This window comes from Lasioglossum baleicum, chromosome 5, assembly GCF_051020765.1.
Source record: "Lasioglossum baleicum chromosome 5, iyLasBale1, whole genome shotgun sequence".
Classification (NCBI taxonomy): domain Eukaryota; kingdom Metazoa; phylum Arthropoda; class Insecta; order Hymenoptera; family Halictidae; genus Lasioglossum; species Lasioglossum baleicum.
In genome coordinates this window covers 11564685-11586092 of record NC_134933.1, presented here as the reverse complement: position 1 = coordinate 11586092, position 21408 = coordinate 11564685, and the positions used below count along the sequence as shown (strand labels likewise).

General features: G+C 36.2%; 1 protein-coding gene across 2 annotated transcripts; it reads right to left on the bottom strand.

Annotated features, from left to right (window-relative positions):
- Nucleotides 1–12: 12 nt before the first annotated feature.
- Nucleotides 13–14701, bottom strand: Mtg (mind the gap). 2 transcript variants are annotated; one of them, XM_076423197.1, is made up of 8 exons: nt 14364–14701; nt 6134–6268; nt 4413–4522; nt 2580–3011; nt 2264–2509; nt 1854–2167; nt 1540–1720; nt 13–932 (listed from the first exon to the last, which is right to left on the bottom strand). In XM_076423197.1, exons 1-8 carry the CDS (start codon nt 14401–14403, stop codon nt 666–668), a joined length of 1725 nt encoding a protein of 574 aa, XP_076279312.1. In that variant the 5' UTR covers nt 14404–14701; the 3' UTR covers nt 13–665. The 2 variants fall into 2 exon arrangements, with proteins under 2 accessions (XP_076279312.1, XP_076279313.1); XM_076423198.1 differs by lacking the exon at nt 6134–6268 and having other exon boundaries at nt 14364–14700.
- Nucleotides 14702–21408: the final 6707 nt, after the last annotated feature.

The window sequence follows — 21408 nt, the reverse complement described above, 5'->3', positions numbered from 1 at the left end:
CCATAATAAATGTTACGCTTTCTACGTAATATTGTTCTCCCTCCTCGCCGAATAAGATCATTGTTCTACGAGGTAAGCTTAGGATAAGAACAGCAGTGGTTGTTATGGAAAATAGAATTATTATTGAACAAGCCATATCAACGAAGAAGAGACCAACATAATAACTATTTACAGTCGTTATTGTAAAAAATTATTTCCTACAAATACTACGCGCTAACGCAATAAATTATATGTACATACTTTCGCCGTTTGCGATTAACATCGGCAGTGTTTGCAGTTACTTGCAGAGTGCGAGTTTTACAGAAACCCGAACAGTCGGACAAATTAAAATTTTAGTTTTTCTGTTTTACCATAATCCTCGATCAACTTTCAAATCAATGAATTGTAGCTCTCGCATAAACACTCGCAGTCTACTTATTCGAGAAGAATCGTTACACTGCAGAACGAATAACCGAATAGTATGCCTAGGCTTATACATTCTTTGTAATCCATTAATTCCCACCCAACAAAAATGAAACTTAATTAAAGACAGAGACAATTCAAGATAATTCGAGAGTTAATGGATTAGGAGAACATTAATTGGCAATCGTAGAACCGATTAAAATCTAACAATAGATGTACGACTATTTAGTGAAGATTTACGACTCGCCTACTTCTTAGGAGGTTCAGGAGCTAGTGGGTTCTAAGCTTTCTTGAGCATTCATTGTACTATTTTCATGGTTTTTGTACGCCGAGAAGAACGCGAGAGCTTTCATCAGCTGGTAGCTCTTGCTGATGGGAATGTTGCTGTCGTATAGGTTTTTCGATGATTTACAGTCGACGTAGAACCACCAATTGCATTTCAGGATCGTTTGGTCGAACAACGTTGATTCAGGGCACAGGAAACTCTTCATAATGAGTCCATCGTCTGTTAGTGCGCAGACGTGGAAAACCTGAGTACACAGAAATTTGTAATCAGAATGCTTCACTTGAGGTTAAATCCGAATTTTGGACTTGTTTTTGTATAATCTTGTAGATTTTGACGAGGAATGACAAAAATCCAAGTTGTTACTTTAGAAATCCACTGGTTCGAAAGCTATGCATGTTTAAGGTTGAGCGATTTAAGCGTTTTCAGGACTCTCCGTGCTTCACAAGTTCGAAAGGAATGCGGCAGCTAGCCGTCCGATTGGTCATTCCACACGGACTTTCGGTTCTAGCCGAATTATTGGCTGAAGCATGTGACGTCAAAGCGTAACCATTGACTAGAAGGATTTTTTGTGAGGCACGCGGAGTAGGTAAGGGCGCCACCATGTTGGTAAGTACTCAGCGCCGCGCGTCGATAACTACAAGCACGTGGTGACGTCGACAACGTAGATTTGCACCTGACCAACCTTCTAAGTGCACACAAACGCCCTTATCAGTCAAAAGGGCTTAAAATTGCTCAACTTTACACACGTATAACTTTTGAACCAGTGAATCCCCAAACTTAAAACTCGGATTTTTGGAACCTACTAAACTTGTCTAGTTAAATCACGATGCAATTGTGAATCAGCAATTTACCATGCACCCAAGGTCTTCGTCAGCATACAGCCCCGGGAAATGTTTCTGATCACCGCAGTAGAAGCTCGTATCCGGAAGATCGACGCGACTAGCGAAATTGTCATCGAAATTTTTGTCGTAACCCAATGGGTAGTATTCTCGAGGTGCGTTCATCACTTTTGTGGCTCCCGAGTTATATTTACTGAAAAAGCAAAGTAATAAATTTAATCTTCGAAGTGAAATCAAGTGGTCTCGAATAAAGTGGATTTAATATGATCTCTGAAGCTTGGCACTTTTTAATAAATCCTGTGCGAGGTAAACAAAATTTAGATTACGTTTTGGGAGGAGCTATTGTCGTAGTGGTGGTGGTACTTGTCGGTCCTTGTTGTTTCCGTAATAATTGTTGTTGCCTAAGTAAAATCGCAGCTTCCAGAGCTTCGAGAGTGATGTTACTAGCTTCCGCGAGGGCTTTCAGCGACGTCTCCATTCCTTGAATGGGTGCCAAAGATGGCAGAGACGATGGCAACGATTGTCGTTTCTCCGTTTGTTGCTGACGGAAGTTGTGATTGTTCTCAGACGTGATAGGGTGGAGAGAAAGCAATGTCATTTCATTCACAGAGGATGCTACGTCGTCTCCAGGTAATGGCAGCTGAAGATCAATAAATAAAAATCAGTAAATCAGTGTCTTTGTGACACGTATGTAGAACCGTTGGAAACCAATCGTTGTAACAAAGAAAAGGATTACCTGATTAGGGTCGTCTTTCGAGACTTCATTGTCGGCATCTTCCAAAATGGTTGGACTGTTGCTGATCCTGTCAGTCAACTGTGCTGACGATGGAGGCATTGAGAGGAACGGTGGCAGACCTGCGGTTGCAACCACCGTTCTCGATGCAGAGTCAGGTTCTACTATGCTTCCAGCTGGCGGAATCGCAGCGACGATGTTAGGCAGTTTTCCTGGCGTTGCGGCTGCAACTGCGAGTATCTGGGGTGTCTATAAATGTAAAAAGATGTATAAATTTTCATAATGTAATTCAGATGCAAAGACAAGGAAGGACAATTACCTGATCCCTCTTCACCTGCATCTGCTGATGCCTCTTCTGCTGCTGCGCCAGCTGTTGCTCCTGTTGTTTCTGTTGTTGCTGGATCTTCTGCAATTGCTGTTGCCTCATGGCCTCCTGTTGTTGCAACCGTTGCTGCTTCAGCATTTGCAACGCAAACGCCTCCTGCTGCAGCCTCTGTTGCTGTTTCTGCTTCGATTCCTGTTGAATTAGCTGTTGCTGTTGCTGCTGCTTCAGCACATCCTGCTGCGTCACCGACAAAGATGGCGCTGGTACAGTCCTCAGAGCTGTACTATTCTGCTGAACAACTAATTTCTGTCGTTCTGGTTGCTGAGCCATCGGTCGAACTGCACCCGATGGCAGAGGCTTGAAAGGAGGCACCACTTGGCGATTGTTGTTCTGCGTTTGTTGTCGAACGTCTCCTCGATTGGTAGCCTTGAACAAGGAATTGAGCAATCTTTTAAAATCTCGTTTACTAGATTACGAAATTGTAAGACATTTCGATTGGTTATCGAACTGAGAGCAAGATCCTGTTATTGAAGGTGAGATGTTTCGAATTATAGAGAGAAATCAGATCTGCTCACTCTTCAAGGCTCACCTACGATCGTCGTTTCCTTTCTGTGCGATCGACTTTCTATCATGTTACACGTGTTACCATAATCCGTAGGTCACTTTCCGATATTCGCCATTGCTATCTTGAAATTGTAAAACGTACGGTAATTAAAGAGTACAAGCGTCCAGGTTGATTTTATTGTTTCATTTCTATCATTTCTATCTCATTACTATTTGAATAAATGTTGGGAAAAGGAGATTGAGGAACTGTGGGATGATTATGGACAGCTCTAGAAGCCAACTCGGATTAGAAAATATAAGAATAATAATTATAATTCAGAAAATATGTGCATTAGAGAAAAAATTAGTAAGTATCATTAATACCATTAATTAATAACGAAAGATCATCTGTATCCAAATATTATAAGTGACTTCTGGACGGCAGTGTACGCAATGACGGATGAAAGTGTATAGTGTCTAATGTGCACTCCGACCTCATAGAGTTTTGAGTAGCACCGTAGAAAAATCTCTGCCTTGTCCTCATTCGTTCGTCCTTCTTCCTTGCTTTTTATCGCATCTCGATACTATTATTTGTAGTACAGACTGCTAATGTACTACCGTTAATATATGCACATGTACCTTGTACTAGCCGGTGTTATTGTTGCAGACAGTTGTTCGTGAAAAGAGGTGGATCGACATTCATGCACCAATTACCACAAGGCCGAACTTGTGCTTTCGGGTCGAGTTTGTGCCGTACTAGGCGTCTCGCCCGTTCGAGACGAGAGAAAGTAAATGATTGGATAAAAGTACAAGCATACAATCTTCCAAATATTACGTTTTCGAGAATTGAAATTACTGTACAGGCCAAACATTTCGAATCGGTAAATATCGTTTCCAATTTTTCATAGACATTGCGCAACAAATTTTGAAGCTCGAGTTTTTCGACACAACTATGGAAACTCTTACTTTTTATAGATCAACTCAATTGTTCACGGTTCCTAAACTTTGTTTAACAAATATATCTCCATTTCCATCAATTTTCAGCGTTTTCCAACTTTTGACTGCGGATGTTTATGCAACTTTCAATTCTTGAAAGTGGACCGAATAGAATTTTATTTTATTTAAATTTAAAATAAATCAAAAACGTACTGGATTCTATCAAATATTGTATGTTCCAAGATTTTTTGAAAATTTTCATAAAAAACTTCGTAGTGATTATGCGCATTTTTCGTTTTCGTGTTGTGAGTGAATCTATTTTTATTTTACTATTGCACAATTTTTTACCGTGTTTGTGTAAGATGGCACATTTCCTCTGGTAGACACGCTTCTCCTTTTGGAAACTTCTACGTTAGACAACGATTGGCCGAAACCCAACTCGTCGCCGACGGAAAATCCTGAAATTAACAGTGCAGATCAGTAATAATGCAGAAATAATCTACTATTTTAAATATCGATATATAATGACACATTCTGAATCCTTAATAAATGCTATGTTATTATATACAATACTATGTTATTATACATATAAAACACAGACAAATTCATACACATTCTAATGATAAATACACAAAAACAACACAATTACCATATCATTAACTTCCAATCATATTAAAAGATTTTTATTAACCACTGCCAAAAGTAAATTTTAAGTTTCGAAAGAATTTCTTTCCCACGACAATCCTTCGTGGGCATACAAAAATCTACTTTCGTGCTGAATTATGTATAAAGCAAGTTCCGTTGCTCCGAAAGGGTTTAAGATCAGCGCGGAGAAGAAACCTCGAAGAAAGTTGAGCAACTATGGATTACGTAAGAGTCCACAGCTGGTTTTTCTGCGGTCTGCGAACGCGCAAATTAGCGAACCATCATTTTTTACAAAGAGGTTCGTTTGATCTTTATGGTTTACACACTTCTAATGCAAATTAAGTTTCTGTAGAGGTGTCGTCTTTTTACCGCGACACAGGCACCTCTGTCAACGATTCAGGCCAGGTCAAGGCGGTGAACCTTTTTTCCATAGTCAACCTCGGATTGACAAAATGCACGGTGGAAGTAGGTTAGGCAGAAGTATGTGTATTGATCAGATAGTCGTCGTTAATGTCATCCTCGATCATTTATGCCTGGCATTATTAATTGCGGTATACTTGACATACTCCTTCACTTTCTGCATCATTTCCTTCCGAACTGGATACCTCATCATGTGAAATTCACGCATAATTTTCCGGACATTAAACGCAACGAGCATTACCGGAGCGACAAAGATTATGCTATCGGGTCTGGCTCTGATAAGTCTCTCAAATTTTTGACTGGCCGATTTTTGTGATAGAATTTAATAAAATATTTAAAGTACAAGGTTATTATGTGATAAACCAAAATTTCTTTGAATTTTTACTCCAATGAAACTGATAGTTCTTCCACGTGCAAATATATGCTTACAGATTTCATTTATTCACTAAATAATTTTACTTCGTTTATATTCATTCATTTATAGGTAATTACACGTTTATATGATATTTCCAGAGTGTGCCATAACTTGTACCTTATGTAAGAATCTGGGGCATGGGATTAAACGGAGAATTAAATTTTTTCCTTCTGAACGAGACAGTATATTATTTTGTAGGCTGGAAAAATTAGTCACGAAACACGTAGTGTGATCAGAAATAGAAAGTACATTATTAATACATTTGCAGGATCTGCGATAATTATCGTCACACAAGCTGTAGCCACAAGTGATTTAAATACGCACGCAAAGCAACTACAAGCAAGCCTCCACCAGGATTCAGCAATACATACATTTTAGATGTTAATAATAAGATAGATATATTCACAATAATTCTACAGAGACAGATTTACATCAGACTCATCGGTCTACAGTATAATTAATAGTTCGAGCGACAAATTGCGAGATTTTGGATCCTCTGTAACTCGATTGAATGATATTCTCTTTCGCAATACATGACAATGATGAAATGTTATTTTTCCATCGGCATCGGCGGTTTGTTTCGACTCACCCAAGCCTACGTAGCCTTTGACACCTCCAAGATTTCGCACTCGAAAGAGGGTGGACTTTTTGAAGGCACAGTTTAGTGCAAAACCAAAGTCCGATTGAAACACGCATTGGCCTAGCGTCTCCCGCCACATGCAGCCTGCAACCAAACGGGAAGAAAAGAACACCATGGATCTCTGTTCCGATCCAACTTCGTAGCATCGCTCGATTTCACTGGATTTTCGAAACACCCTATACATTCCATCGTAATTAACGCATAGATTTGCATGCTTAAATCGAACTCGAGATAAATTTTAAATGTCTTGTCTTAGGCAAGAGTTTTTAGCTCCAGGATTTATCTCTTTTTGAAACATAAATAAAACGTGACTAAAATCCGCTTGAACAAAGTACTATGGCGAAAAGTAATCCATGCAAATTTTGAGAACGAGGAAATACTTTCGGAGAAAGTTTTCTGTGGAAACCGGAAATTTAGCATTTTGTCTAAATGAAGCTACAATTCGTTGAGTTAGCAGTCGGCAAGACTCTAATGTGTCGACTAAAATGATTTACGTTCGTATGGGCCATAATTCATTGCACCTAATCTGTGCTATCGATTCTTTATCATTTTCTGAACATCGTGATGGGATTCAGGAGTCAGGAATGCTGTTTAACGAAACATGTAACGGAACAATACCTACAAAGCGAAGTATGCTGTGCAAACTTCTTGAATAATTGTTTTCTAATTTTTTCTCTTCGGAAATGTTCATTTTGACACATTTAATGAAATTATAAAATTGGTGAAAATGATGTATTGGAACCTTCTCGCTGAGAAAGGTTCTTTCGTTTCAAGACACCCTGTAGATGAATCCCATATGCTGCGGAGATTGACAGTAATTTCAGAACGACGTTTATCCCCTGCATACGGCGTAATTGCTTAATGTTTTCACGAGATCGTTTTCTTTTCGAGAAAGTAATCTTCCAGTGAAATGAGTCATCTAGCGTTACATATTCTATTGTCAACCATAATCACGAAACAACGACGACAGGTTTCTAACGCTGACCGTCAGATTGTCCCCAGGCGTCAGGAATAATGGCATTTCTTAAGGAAATCACGAAGTCGTCCTTTATTTGCGGTTTCTGGAAAGGAACGTGCCAAGACCGTGCCATAATTCAAACGTACGTTATGTGTACTGTACATTTGTACTATACACTGCTGTGAAAAAGAAAGAAGCACCCGGCCATATTTAATAGAAAATCGTAAAAAATCGAATAGAAAGACAGTAAGTTATGAAAAAGGATTCCGCTGTTTAATTGAATAGTTCTGAGAATATATTTGTTATTGCGGATTATCTAACACTTTAAATGCAATAAATCAATGATTGTACAATACAATTTCTACATAAAGATATTGTTTGTCATTATATCTTATAATTATATTGGATGCTTCTTTCTTTTGCACAGTAGTGTATGTTCTAAAATGGAAATTGCTGAATAATTGGAAATCTCCTTTAGATGATATTGTTTCGAAGATTCTTAACAAAATGCATCGGTCAATCGTCCCAGCTACTTTCACTTCTGGAATAAATCGATGAATCATATCGATTCTGCCGAACAAATTTGTAAATCCGTTGCTCAATGAACTTAATTTAGTGCAGGAAAAAATCGATCCTCTTTATGATTCACATAAATAACTTAATATAATAATAACTAGAGTGCGGACCTTCATGCAAAATAAAAATTGTTTGCACCAATTGCAAGTGACTTGAACCATATAAACAGTTTATTCCTACTTTAATAATTACAAGCTGAGAAAAAACTAGAGTAGCACTTTTAAATCATTGTAACTTTTCTACTGTATTAAATTGCACCCACTCATTTTTCCCATAAATGCATAAAATCCGCCGTCTATTAATAACTAAAACCTTAACACTAAACCTACCGAGCACTGAAGGCGATTAAAATGTTTTAGCTTACAAAAATGATAAGGCTCTATTTATTTAGATTTTCTGCAATTTTGATTACAATATATGCTTGGATAAAAAAATTTATCGAATCAATTTCCACGTAAGCAACTTTATAATTCCAATAATTATGAAATGAAAAATATAAAACTGCCAGCGGAAGGTTTAGTGTTGATAAATAATGTGGATTATTCTCAGACAACAATCATTAGTACATTTCACGTACGTGTTTACTCTTCATTTAAGCATATTTTCTAATTATTCAAAGAATGTCCCAAAGGTTGTGAAAGGTAAGTCCGGAATTCGTGTTCGGAAAAGATTTGCCGGATCTCGGGCGTGCCATTGGGCCACAGCCTACTGACCCACTTGAACGGTCGACTCATCTTTCGACCATGTTGACCGACGACAGAGGTTCCTCATACTCCAAAAGTCAGTTCCGTTTCTCACTTCCTCCGTTTTTACGAAAAAAGGAAAAGTCGTAACATAACCGGACAGATTTACAGTCGATGGAAACAAAGCAGCTCGTTTCCATTTCATGCCAATTTTCTCGACAATTCTCCTTCATGCTCCAAATAGTGGAATGGTTAGTGTCATCTTATTGTTCAGCACCGACTTCGTGAAATTGCACAACATGATTGTCAGATGAAATGATGAAACGTTCGAGTAAAAATTAATTACGTAAGGTTGATGATACAGATTCGGTATGGAATTACAAATATATTATAAACTGCATTATTAATAATAAACATTTCTCTTTAAATCAATCTAATTTTCCGTGGTCACTGCATATATAAGTACAATTTAAAACGTACAGGTATGAATAGATTTTTATGAGAATTGATATTTCTATAAATTAATTTTTTAAGAAAATTCAATATCAACCTGTTTCTTGAATTCTGCGTATAGAATGTAACTAACGAAATTATGAAGTCAGTTTAATCAAACTGGTTGTATCCGCTGGTAACGGAACTTGAGAAATGAATTTCGAAGAGTGCTAAAAATGAAAAGAGCCTGTAGAAATTTTATAGCTGTTCGAACACGGTGAAATTTTCGAACGAGAAAGCTTAACTTTGTCCAGCACAATCAGAACTAATGAGAATCCATCGCTTGACCGGCTTACGGAAGAAAATGTCAGTTAATTGCTTGTTCTTTTCCATTATTGGACAATTACGATCAACGTGAGAGTTTTTAGCCTGACACCTCGAGCAGTCAATTTAATCTACCGTAAACAAATACTGGTTCTCAGTTTCTGCAATCTAAAATGACTGTAATGTATGATGGAAAAAAAGCTCTGGAAAAATGGTTGCAAGCGCGTGTCCCATTCTTGTCGCCAGAATTAGCTGTATCCTGACTTCTTCGAAACCTCATGAACAATAATGGCTCGCGTGCACGTCTATCAGACGAATCAAATGTAGAACACATGAATGGCTGCGAACAATTATTAGACCAATATGCTTTCCCTGGGAAAATATCGAAGACTGGAAGAATTTAAAAATTACATTAGTTCTCAACCTATCAAACATCTTAAGGAATAAAATCAATTTCTGTTTCGCTACGATCTAGGACGATGACTTTTGCGGTACAAATCTCAAGGATACTTTCACTGCTCATCTCAGAGTTCACCTAATGTAACCGAGTCATGATATAATTGGGAAGCAGTAGTAGGCCATGAATCAAGGCAAAATTCTCTTTTCCTCGTTGAATGGATCCCATGATTACCGTTGTTCTATTTAGAAATGATGAACGAACAAACCTGCGCAACTGTTTCCCTTGAACGACCTTTACCTTCACCTTGATGGTGACGCGCCTTCAAAGCCGCTGCTGCCATTGCCATTTCTATGTATACGATCATATTAGGTGGCCATGTATTCGTTTTTTAAATATTACAAGCTGAAGATGTAAGAAAATATTTTCTAATAAGTAGACTGCGGATCTTTATGCAAAATAAAAATATTTTCACGTCATCCCTTAATCGATTGTTTATGTCTGTTCAACCAGCCAATTTCTTCATAAATGTACAAAAATCCGCAATAAGAAGCTGAGATTGCTTAATAAAAAACAAGTTCTCTTGATAATCGACTAGCATGGAACACATGGAGGGGTCCTACGGCTGATTAGAGGTGGATAGAAAGTATCCAGTCAGAAATAAAGCGATCGCGCAGACCCGTTGTTGACCCGGTTCCCCAAATAGCCGAACCGTCGAAATCCTAGTGGGAATCATTATTTATCATCCCACAGAATCGAAATTAATTTCAGATATTCGCTAGATACCATAAAATTTTTAGTCCATACATATATGGAACTAAATAATAAATAGAAATTTGTTTTGTTATGAAAAAGACGTCTCTTAATTATTCAAAGTTACAAACTCGTTACAAAATCCTCGATCCAATGGTAATACAGAAGGACGTAAATTTTTTTAATTATTTCTTGATACCCAAACGTGTCTATCCCACGACAAAATTAATTTTATATAATTTACTGAATTTTTAATCGCTGGCTAAACGGCTTCGACTTGCACGCGATTCGTGTGGCGCGTTGTTGTAACAGATCCAGCAATTAATAGGTGAAAGTTATTGTTTCGCTAAATACAGGGAAAGTGTTACGATCGATTTGACAGGATAATGGTGAATTCATTACATCCTGCCAACGAAAATCGGTGCAGGTGGACGAAGTCACTGCGTCGCGTAGACACCTTCTTCCTCTGACCTATATTCCATCATAGTCGGCACGTGTGTTACAGGAGCATTGCCTCAAATCTCGAGAATATGTAATTACCATCGATTTCGATCCCCTTTCCCGCATGCCGGCAATCGAACGGTGGAATTGCTTACTTTCGTCGACGATCTGTTCTATTTCTTTCTGTTTTCACGATCTGGCCATTTTCAGCAATGACACCCGATACTTTTGCACTTTCTAGATCGCAACGGTGCGTACAATCGACTTTGCTGCTGCTCTGGTGATGTGCATGATCATTCTCAATTAGTATCGATTCCTAATAGTACGTAATAGTAACAAAATATCATAATAATCAAGAGTATCCAATGATACCTAGTCAAAAACACAAAAACATCGATCCTGATGTTTTTGATGTGCATGATCTCGATGTACGTGATCTTCGACGTGCATGATCATTCTCAATTAGTATGAGCTCCTAATAGTACGTAATAGTAATAAAATGTACTAATAGTTAGAGTATCAAATGATACCTACTCAAAAACATCGATCCTTCATAGGCACAGTAATGCCTTGATCTAAGAAAACCAAAACGGAAACCGCAGGATCTACGAAAAACGAATCTCCCCTCCACTGCGGAGTATACGTGGATAAACATGCCGCTCAAAGTGACACCTATGATGGCGTCTAAATGAATTAATCCCTTGCCGTATTTTATCGAGTCAGACTCGTCATGAAGATTTTAACAAAGTCTAACGAATATGAATGTTACGCGTTTCTTTTTAGATGAAATAAAATTTGATTCGTTTGTAATCGATACTTGAGCATTAAAATAAATTTACCCATACAAATAATATAAATTTTCTTTTCTCTTCTACGACATTTTTGGGGATAAATACGTTTTAATCACTGTAACTGTAAAGAAAGTGATACGGCAAGGGGTTAAGCATGCTGCGCTCAGTCAAATCTGACTTTTTCGATTCGAAATCGAGTTTCTATACGTGCAAGATCGAGTCATAATCTTACACACGGTTAAATATGTTGTAACACCTGTTATTCAGTCACCTATTTACATTAATATGTACATTTTTATCTTTGTTACATTAAATCATAATTTTTCTCGTACTATATTGTATGAACACTGTTTAACATAATAACAGGTTATTTATATTTTGAGCTGTGAGGTTTATATTTCAATTTCATTTATTCATTCCTTCACGTACCTTACCCTCTTATGTGACATGGATTTTTAAGAGTCTTTGAATTTTTCGTAACATAAAATGCGCGAATAAACCAATATATATAATTTATATAATCCTTCATAGTATATCGAATCTAACATACGAGTCACGGTTACGTCGTCGCGAAGAAAACCGTGAAATGATCGCAGATTATGTTCGTTGTCCCGCGAAAGCGCACGGAACCAAGCTCACGGGATCAAGAGAAGTAACCTGATTTTACAATATTTCGTATGCAAGATCGTATTTACATAGAGATCTTCTGCACTCAAGTGAAGAAAGTCGCAGATACCACTCTGAAGAAGTACTACGCCATTAGTATCGAAAGAAGAACATTATTTGAAGACCACGTGTGTTATGTCCGATAGTAATGGGACCGAGTAATAAAGGAAATTTGAGTGATAAGATCGAGTGGACAGTGCAGCCAGTCGAGATAAGTCAGGGCTCGATAGCACAGAGTATAAATAATATGCTTTAATACAAGGCATAAATTATATGGAAAAGGCCCGAAAAAATAACCCAAGAAATGTAGATACACGCTTCCAACGTAAATTCGAAATAATTCAGTAATAAAAGAAAGCGATAAAAATTAGGGACCCGTGATTAGATACTTCATAAAATATTATAATAAATATAGTAGCAACGAAATCTGCGTACGGATCTTTACTAAACATTTTGTTACATTCTACTAATTGTAAGACATTCTACTAAGCTTTTATATCTTCCATTATATTAGGGGCACAAATCAGTTTGTTTATTCGTGAATTTATTAATAATAATCTCCAATACCTTCTATGCATTTATTCTATCTTACGAGTAGCTAATCACTAGACAGCGGATCTTTATGCAAAATAAAAATATTATAACCTGAATTGCAACAAACTCTGGAGTGGAAGATTATTTTCTTTCTTAATACATATAATAGGATGAAAATAATTTTACAAGACTTTTAAATTCTTTGAATGTTTCTACTGTTTTAAATTACACCTATTTATTTTTGTCATAAATGCATAAAATAATTTGACATGAAGTTTATTATAAAGTAAAATTTATTAATTTCAATTATGCACGAAACCACGATTTAATTTGTGCACCGAATAGGCTCTACTTGGAATATTAATGTAAATTAACATTGATCAAAATAAAATGCATGAATTTAACAAAATGTTAAGTAGAGATTTTCTTAAGGCTTATTGCTAACACTAAGATATTTGCACAGCCCCGAAAAAAATAGATTTGATACATGGATGCACCAATAATTGCATCTGCATACCAAAGTGTTAGCCGAGCAATCGATACCACAGTTTCTAGTTTCGATATTCGAGGAATCAGAAGAGGATGCAACATACGAAAAATCAGTTACTAAGATTGCGATCTCGTGTGACAATTACGTGATCTATAGTGCTTACACTTTCACGCTTCTACGCAAAATCATTACGAAACGTGACGCGTGTACTGTGCCACCAAAAAGGACAACCTTTTAGAGATTGTCAAACGGGCTTAGCTCCCGGAAGGTAATTTATTTGGCCACGTGACGTCTTAGACGCGGACATAATTATGCCCATCATTATGAAAGTGGTCTAAGTCGTATATTTCTTGTTTCGAGATATTTATTAATGAATTCCAAAGAATGTTGAAATAACAAGCACTATCTAACGATCAATTTTTTATAATATCGTAATAATTATATTGAATTCATTTAGTTTTAAAAATTTTCACTTAGACCACTTGTATAATTATGGGCACAATTCACGTCGACTAAGCTATGTTCAATCTTTCCTCAAATATGCTCATATTTTCTAAGAATTTGTGTCCTTCCATATTATTTATATATAAAAGATCTTATTAGAAGTATAAATTATAAATCTTGTGCATGTATAATAAGGGAGAGGAACTTGAATCAGTGCTGAGATCAGATTTAATTAGCATCACTAATAACACTGCAACTATTCCTTTCCTTTTAGCTAAGTCAGATTCAAAGCAACATTCACAGACAACTAATACCATTAACAATACTAGGAACATTTTTCTTTTTCATACATGGTCCTTCGATTTAGACGCTGGTATAAATTAGGTTACTCCTCCACAAATGGGAGCGCCTGTAGTTCATTCATTAGTAGTAAAATTTCTTAATCACAGACAAAATATAATACACAGATTACATTCAGGTTAAAACGAATACGAATAATACTTCCGAGCAAAATTAGGAATGCACGTAATTAAATGTGAAACGCACTCAATTAAATACGAAATGCACAATCAGTTAGTTCATAGAATACAGAGACTGTTGAGGAAAGATCCAACGACTTAATCGATTAAAAATTAAAAGGATCGAAGCTAGAAACTGCGTTTAGTCGAAGTAAGGGCAAATCGTACATACCGACGACTAAGAAGAGGAACAAGGTCGTGGCGATCTTCATACTGGTCGATCCAGTTTTGATTTGTCACAGTTCTTAGAAAGTTGATAGATTTCGAACTTCCTCCGATGATTCCTTCTCCAACAGGAACAACTCGAAAACTTATTTAGAACGTGTTCGCACAGCGATGGAGAAGAGTCACCTGAAGGAAACTGTCCTGTCGAGCCGCTGGCGAACGTGATCGTCAACGATTGGGAGATAAAGAGTTGCGACAGGTAACTCGTTCCCGTGAACACTAATACTGCATGGATATGTTCTTCGAAGGCGAGCACGCGGGGCACTTTCAGACCCCATCTGGTTTCCAGGGACGGCTGAAACTTGGCTCCACTTTCTTGGCCCCCACCCTTCCCCTTTCTCGCGCAAGTGTAACAAACGTTTTATTAGTTTATATATAGATGTACACTTCTTGTGTGCGTGCGTTGCATACACTCGCGTACGGTTGATCAAAATGCACGCTTTAAAACTGAACAGCACCAGAAGCGATTAAAATGTTTTAACTTATATGAATGACAAGGCTCTATTTATTTGTATTGTGTGTAGTTTTTATTGCACTATGCGTTTGGACAAAGAAATTTATCGAATCAATCTCCACGTAAGCAACCTCATCATTTCAATCATTGTAGAATGAAAAATATCAGTGTTAACACCGAGCGCTTAAAGCGATCAAAATGTTTTAGCTTATATAAATGACAAGGCTCTGTTTATTCATATTTTCTGCAATTTTGATTGCAATATGCGTTTGGATAAAGAAATTTATTGAATCAATCTCCTCGTAAGCAACTTCATAGTTCCAATAATTGTGAAATGAAAAATCTATTATTATGTAGTTAGATATCACTTGGATTTATTTAGATCTCTGGCGATTTTTATGAAACGTCCAAAGAAATGTTGTCATAAACGATGAAATTTCGAAATTCTGGTAGTTTGATTTAGTGTTAAGAGGTTTAATGGCTAGTTTGATGTATTATGGTCCAGATAGAATTGTGAAATTTTTAAAAGAAGGTGAAAAAGAAAAATCGTATTTTCTGCGATTCTTTGGGAATATGGACGGTCCTGTTCAACCCCACCAAGCTTCCAGAAGAACAGTCTGTTCAGTACAGGTTCGATACGTGCACATCGAAGCAGCTATGAGTAAAACCTCCTGTGTCGAAGTGTCGGTGACCCACTCGGACGAAACGATAACGGGATCCTCGTGCGTTCATTGAGAGTCCAGCGAATTGATCGGCCCGTAAGCAAGATCGAATAGTTTTTTCAAGTAGGTCTGTAAAACGTTCGACAGTCTATTGAAATTTTAGTAATAATAGACATGCCCACAAAAAATAGAAACAAGAATTTTTAATCGTAAAGGAATTGCAAATTTTACAAATCTTGCTGATCCACATGTGATTCCATAGTAATCCATAGTAATCGATAAACACAGACTCTATATTTTCAATTTTCAGTGATACGACATTTTGTTTAATTATGGTGGCTGTATAACTGCCTGATTTCTGATTTCTTGTAACAATTTGATTAAAAAAACGTATAATTGTTCATATGTTTACAGCTGTTGCGGATGGTTCGAGTTCCGAGGAAATATCGAATGACGTAACAGTGCATTCCGCTACACCGATTTTAGAGTGAAACCGTGCCTTTTACTTTGCTGGGAAGCGTTAAAATATTTGATCGACTTATTCTTCATTTACTTCAATTATGAATATCATTCTAATAAGCATTTCTATTCGCAGAAATGTTAAAGGTAGTAGCTACTTTCATTCGAACTAGGTGATGGCTAGTCTCATTCTAAGATAGGTGCAATTATGCACTTGACCCTGTGCACCGACGAGGCCAGCCTTACGGTACATCGTGTCCTCCCAAAAATTATGCTGTTTTCAAACGCCATCTAGGATATATTGTGGCTGGAGTAAGAAACAGAAAGCCACCGATGGTCGTCGGTGCAGAAGGCCACTGACGAGATTCTTGTCGGTGAGGAGGCGAATCACCACGTAACCATATCGATATTATCATCAATTGTCAAATGAAATAGCCATTTCAAACCGCGAATAAAAGATAACAAAATTACTTGTCTTCGGCGCAGTCGGTGAGGTCACAAAAAGATAGTAGTTCTACAAGATCTATGTCGCAGAACGGACCCGAGGATCCGACTTAAAGACTACATATACTGTAAAAAAGTAGATGGCAAGGTGGTCAAAGGAGTGCTTGTCAATATCGTTGGCAAAAGGAATTGTTATAAGTATTAACCCGCTGGAAATAATAAATTTAATCATAATGTACTTTAAAAGTTATTCTGCACCTCGAGTTGTATTGCCTATTTTTACTAAAAAATTAGGTGGCAAGGTGGTCAAGAGAGTGCTCGTTGACATCGTTGACAAAAGGAGTTGTTATAAACATTAAACAGCTAGAAATAATAAATTTATCAATAATTGTCGATCATCAATAAGAGAGTTGCGCATCGCTGCTTGCAAGCGCGTCTGACAATGAGCTCGGCGAGAGCGCCGAGTCCAAGTGGGCATTATTTAGCGAAAAAAATATTTCAAATACTATTTAATATTTTAGATTTTATTTTGGCTAAATAAAATAGTATTTCAAATAAGATATACAACTTCGAAAATAAAATATTTCTATTTTAACAATCTGAACCTCAAGATAAAATATATCTATTTCAACAATTTGATCCAGAAAATGAAATATTTCTATATTAACAATCTGAAACACAAAATAAAATATTTTACTTTTTGCATTGTTGTAATACTCTGAGAAACTGCATAAACATATTATCGTTAGGACACGATTTACACTCATAAATGTACTGAATCCGAGCCATTATTTTCAGCAATAATATTTATAATTAAAATAAAAAATACAAATATTTACAATATATTCTTCAAATAAAATTCATAAGTTACTACATCAAATAAAATATTGTATTTTCAAAGTTGTACGCAAACTTTAAAATAAATAGAATTATTTATTATTTACTATTTGAAATACGGTCGGGCTCCGGGACCAGAGGGCCAGGAGGACCAGGGACTTACCAGAGGTGGATTAGATATTATTAAAAATTTGTGTTGGGAACAAATGTATTGAAAGATTTTCAATCAAGATTTTGTAAATTAATACCTATGCTTATTTCAAGCCTGTTCCCTTCCATAACATTTTGCAACGTCATCTTCCCTTAGATCAAAATATATAATATTATTCAAGTTTGTTCACCCCGGGCGTGAGCATTCTCGTATGTCTCCATAATTATGAAAGTGGTTTAAGTGGAAATTTTTTAAAAATGAGTGCACTTAGACCACATACATTCTCTGGTTATAAAGGTTCTTAGGTTCTACCTAAATAGGTAGAAAGTATTTCGTCGTTGACGGAATTTTTAGCGATGTTAGTATTGTAAATCATTGTTAGTTCTTGAGCCCAGTTTTGGCGCCGCTGAATAGCACAGGAGCTGGCAGCCTAACTTCTTAGGCTTCGTATTAATACATTTTTCGTAATAATTAATTATTTTTCTTACTATCGTATCTAAACACATCCGTTCAATTACAATTATTAAGTGGAATAGATTAAATTTAAGATTTATGACTTGTTAGAGAGATGTGAGATAGACTTATTACTAGACTACAGATGTTTATGCATTTATAACTTATGAAAATTTTCAAAAAATGCTATAATATAAAATTCTATAGAACTTAGTACGATTTTTATTTATGTTTAGATCTACAAAGGCTGTTCCCATGACAAATAGAATTTTATTCCATTCCACTTTCTTGAAATTTGTCTATAAGAATTGGAAATTGCATAAACGTCCGCAATCTACTTCTTACAAATAGAATTGCATAAAATATGTGAACAAATTAAAACGTCGACAACATTTACACCTGGTTCATTTTTTAATATCTAATAGAAGATTCAGACATTGCTGCATCAAATTCTCCGCACGTCAGGCAGATACTATAATCACGTTGTGCGAAAATGGCGGTCATCAAGTTCGCTTGATTTAAATGAATTTCCACATTAATTTCCGTATTACCCATTGTATGCTTATAGATCGCCATATATAGACGAACCATCATTGTAAGCGCTGCATCCGTCTATCGCATGAATGCAGATAACTCGAGTTTTGCATTCGCAGAGGCGATCTTCAGCGATCGATGCACTTTAAAAATAGCATCTAATGAATCCAGAGGATTCAATTCAGGGTTTTCGTCAATACCGCGGCCGATAAAATAAACCATATTACGGGAAACTCTCGTTGTGACGCAGCAGGGTCTCTACAACCGCAATTATTTTTTCAATTGATTGGATCAGCTCCGGTGAACTACTAAAAAATACTATCTATATGCTTCAACGTTAAATTACAATTGCTTGATCAAATTATGCCTCGGTTTCTTTTTTATCACGTTCGCTGCGTTACATCAACTATGTAATAATATTTCACATGCTCCACTCTGATTTAACTAGCAATTCATATTGAGATTCCTTGCGTTTTGAGCGCACATGTGGCTTTTCGGAGCGTTATTTGCATTGGCAGGCGGCAAGTTATGTCCTCGAGACAAACGAAAATGCATGTCCGTCGTAATAATTTCGGAAACCAGTTCATAACATCAATCGTATAAATAACGGGCTCGCTAACTACGTACACTGCATCTAATAATCAAAAAGAAAATATACATCGATTATGGACTTCCTGTGCAAACAAATAAATATAGGTACTCGCGAACAAAAATATTGCACACTTCACGCTTGCGCTTGCTTTTAGAACTGTGCAAAAATAAGTGTGCATTTGATCGTTGTGTTTTAAAAATTTATTGTATTTTCATATTTACATATTTGATCATTTGTAAATTGAAGCATTTGTATACTTTACTCAATTTTCATGTTTATTATTAGATAAGAAATCGCTACCAAAGAACTTGATGTCTTCAATGTAGACATTTTCATTGTGTTAATCAGGTAAAACAGGTGCCATGTTAACATTTTAAAATAGTCTGAAAATGTCAAAATTAGACAGTCAGCTTTATTATTTCTGATAGAAGAGTCTATTAGATACAATTATAGCATTTTGTGTAATACTCGAACAACTTCAGTGGGATTTAAAGTCGACTTCAAACAGTTTGCGCCTTCAGCGATTTAACGTGCTCAATTTAATTGCCGTAATTGCTTTGCATAACACTCGAGCCAGTTTCTAAAGGGCCGCGATTGCAATTCATTGCTGTTGGTGGCCTCCGTTGATACAGCGAGAAAGAAGCTTCTCGTTAATGATTATAACACTACCTCCTCTGTTCATCATTTTATTAAAGCTGTCTTGATACTAGGACGCCAGGGCATCCGGTATCAAGATGCAAAAAATTCACTGCGAAATTTTTTCCATAGCATCGAACGAAAATGCTGATTGCAAATGTTAATGTAATTTTCAATTTTTGCAGACAAATTTTAAGAAAGTGCAATAATGTTGAATCTTGTTTTAATATCTTGGAATAAATAAAAATCGTACTAAATTTTAAGGAATTTTTTATATTCCTGCATTTATTGAAAATTATTAAAGTCATAAACACATAAAGATGCTCTTTGTATAATGATTGGCGCAATGATGAAAAAGTAAATGCAATTATGGATTTCGATCGAGTTACATTCGAAGAAACTGATTGGTATATGTGACGGATAGTAATATATATCTTAGTTTAAGTTTAGCGTGTGGTACCCGTGTATCAAATTGGATAAAAAAGACATCAATTATCGGTCGTCTCCCAGACACATAAGGGTTCATTCACCTCGAGACAATTCAATGAACACGTGGTGACCTCTATGGCAGACAAATAGCGTGTAGCCCGCTTTCTTCCGAAATGTTTCCTTCTGTACTACGTTTCTCTGCGTTTTCAGTATAGCGATACGTGGGCAAACAGCACTAGTGAAAATTGCAATTTAACATAACTAAATTGTGACGTGAAACTTCACGTACCTACACTATAGAATTTTAAGTGAGTTTCTTAAATTAGATATTTACAGACCTATCTATCAAAAATATATTGTTATAGTTGGACAGCGCATTTTATGCATTTATGACAAAAATGAGTTGGTGCCATCTGAAACAATAAAAATATTAGAACAATTTAAAAATACTGTTACCTTATTTTCAGCTTATTAAACACATTAAGAAAGAAACTAAATATCCAGTTCACTCCAGTTTGTCGCACTTGACGTAGAAAATTTTTTCAGAAGAATATCAGATAGTTTGTTTTCACATAGAACAATTTTAACAAAAACCGAAGGCTGTATTTTCTTTTAAATGTAATAAATGAATGAACAAACAATTCGTGGAAAATAGTTTTTCTTCGTCACTTCAAGTTTTCGCGTCACCACTTTCTCTGGATTCATTCCAAATCTTGGCTAATCTTGTATCAAAGATCAACGCCATTCGTAGGCAGAATCCTTACCTTAATGTGTCCTGCATCCTTGAGGAGGATCGTGTTTACTCAGAACACGCAACGAGCCTTTATCGCGTCGTGCGTGAAATTATTTATCAATCTGAATGGCGAATGTGCCGCGTTGTATACGAAAAAAGTATTATGTACGATGCATTATTTATCACTATCTGCATACCAACGAAATGCTGCTGTGTTTAACGTTGCGCTTGCGATCAAGCATTTGTCAATTATTATTTATATTCTACCCTTATTCGGGAACTCTATTATTTATGTTTAGTGCATAATAATTTTATATCTTATAGTCGCATATAAAATTATGACATTGATAGCGATTGCATATTGTTTTTATTATGATTAGGACTAGACTATGGATTTCTGTGCAAAACAAAAATTGTATGTATTAATTACAAGATGTAGAAACTATGTAGAAGTGGAAAATATGTACAACATTTTATTGTATTTTCATTGCAATTTAATTTTCCATTTTTATTATAAATGCATGAAATTCGCATTCTATCAATAATTAAATTCTCTAGAAAATTAGTGGGAAGATATTATTTAACACTAGTTTTGCACAGAGTCATTT

Coding starts and splice junctions, on each gene's coding strand:
- Mtg (XM_076423197.1), bottom strand. CDS start 14,403: ATGAAGATCGCCACGACCTTGTTCCTCTTCTTAGTCGTCG. Junction 2,168..2,263: donor CGAAAGACGACCCTAATCAG/GTAATCCTTTTC, acceptor ATTGATCTTCAG/CTGCCATTACCTGGAGACGA. Junction 1,721..1,853: donor ACAATAGCTCCTCCCAAAAC/GTAATCTAAATT, acceptor TTGCTTTTTCAG/TAAATATAACTCGGGAGCCA.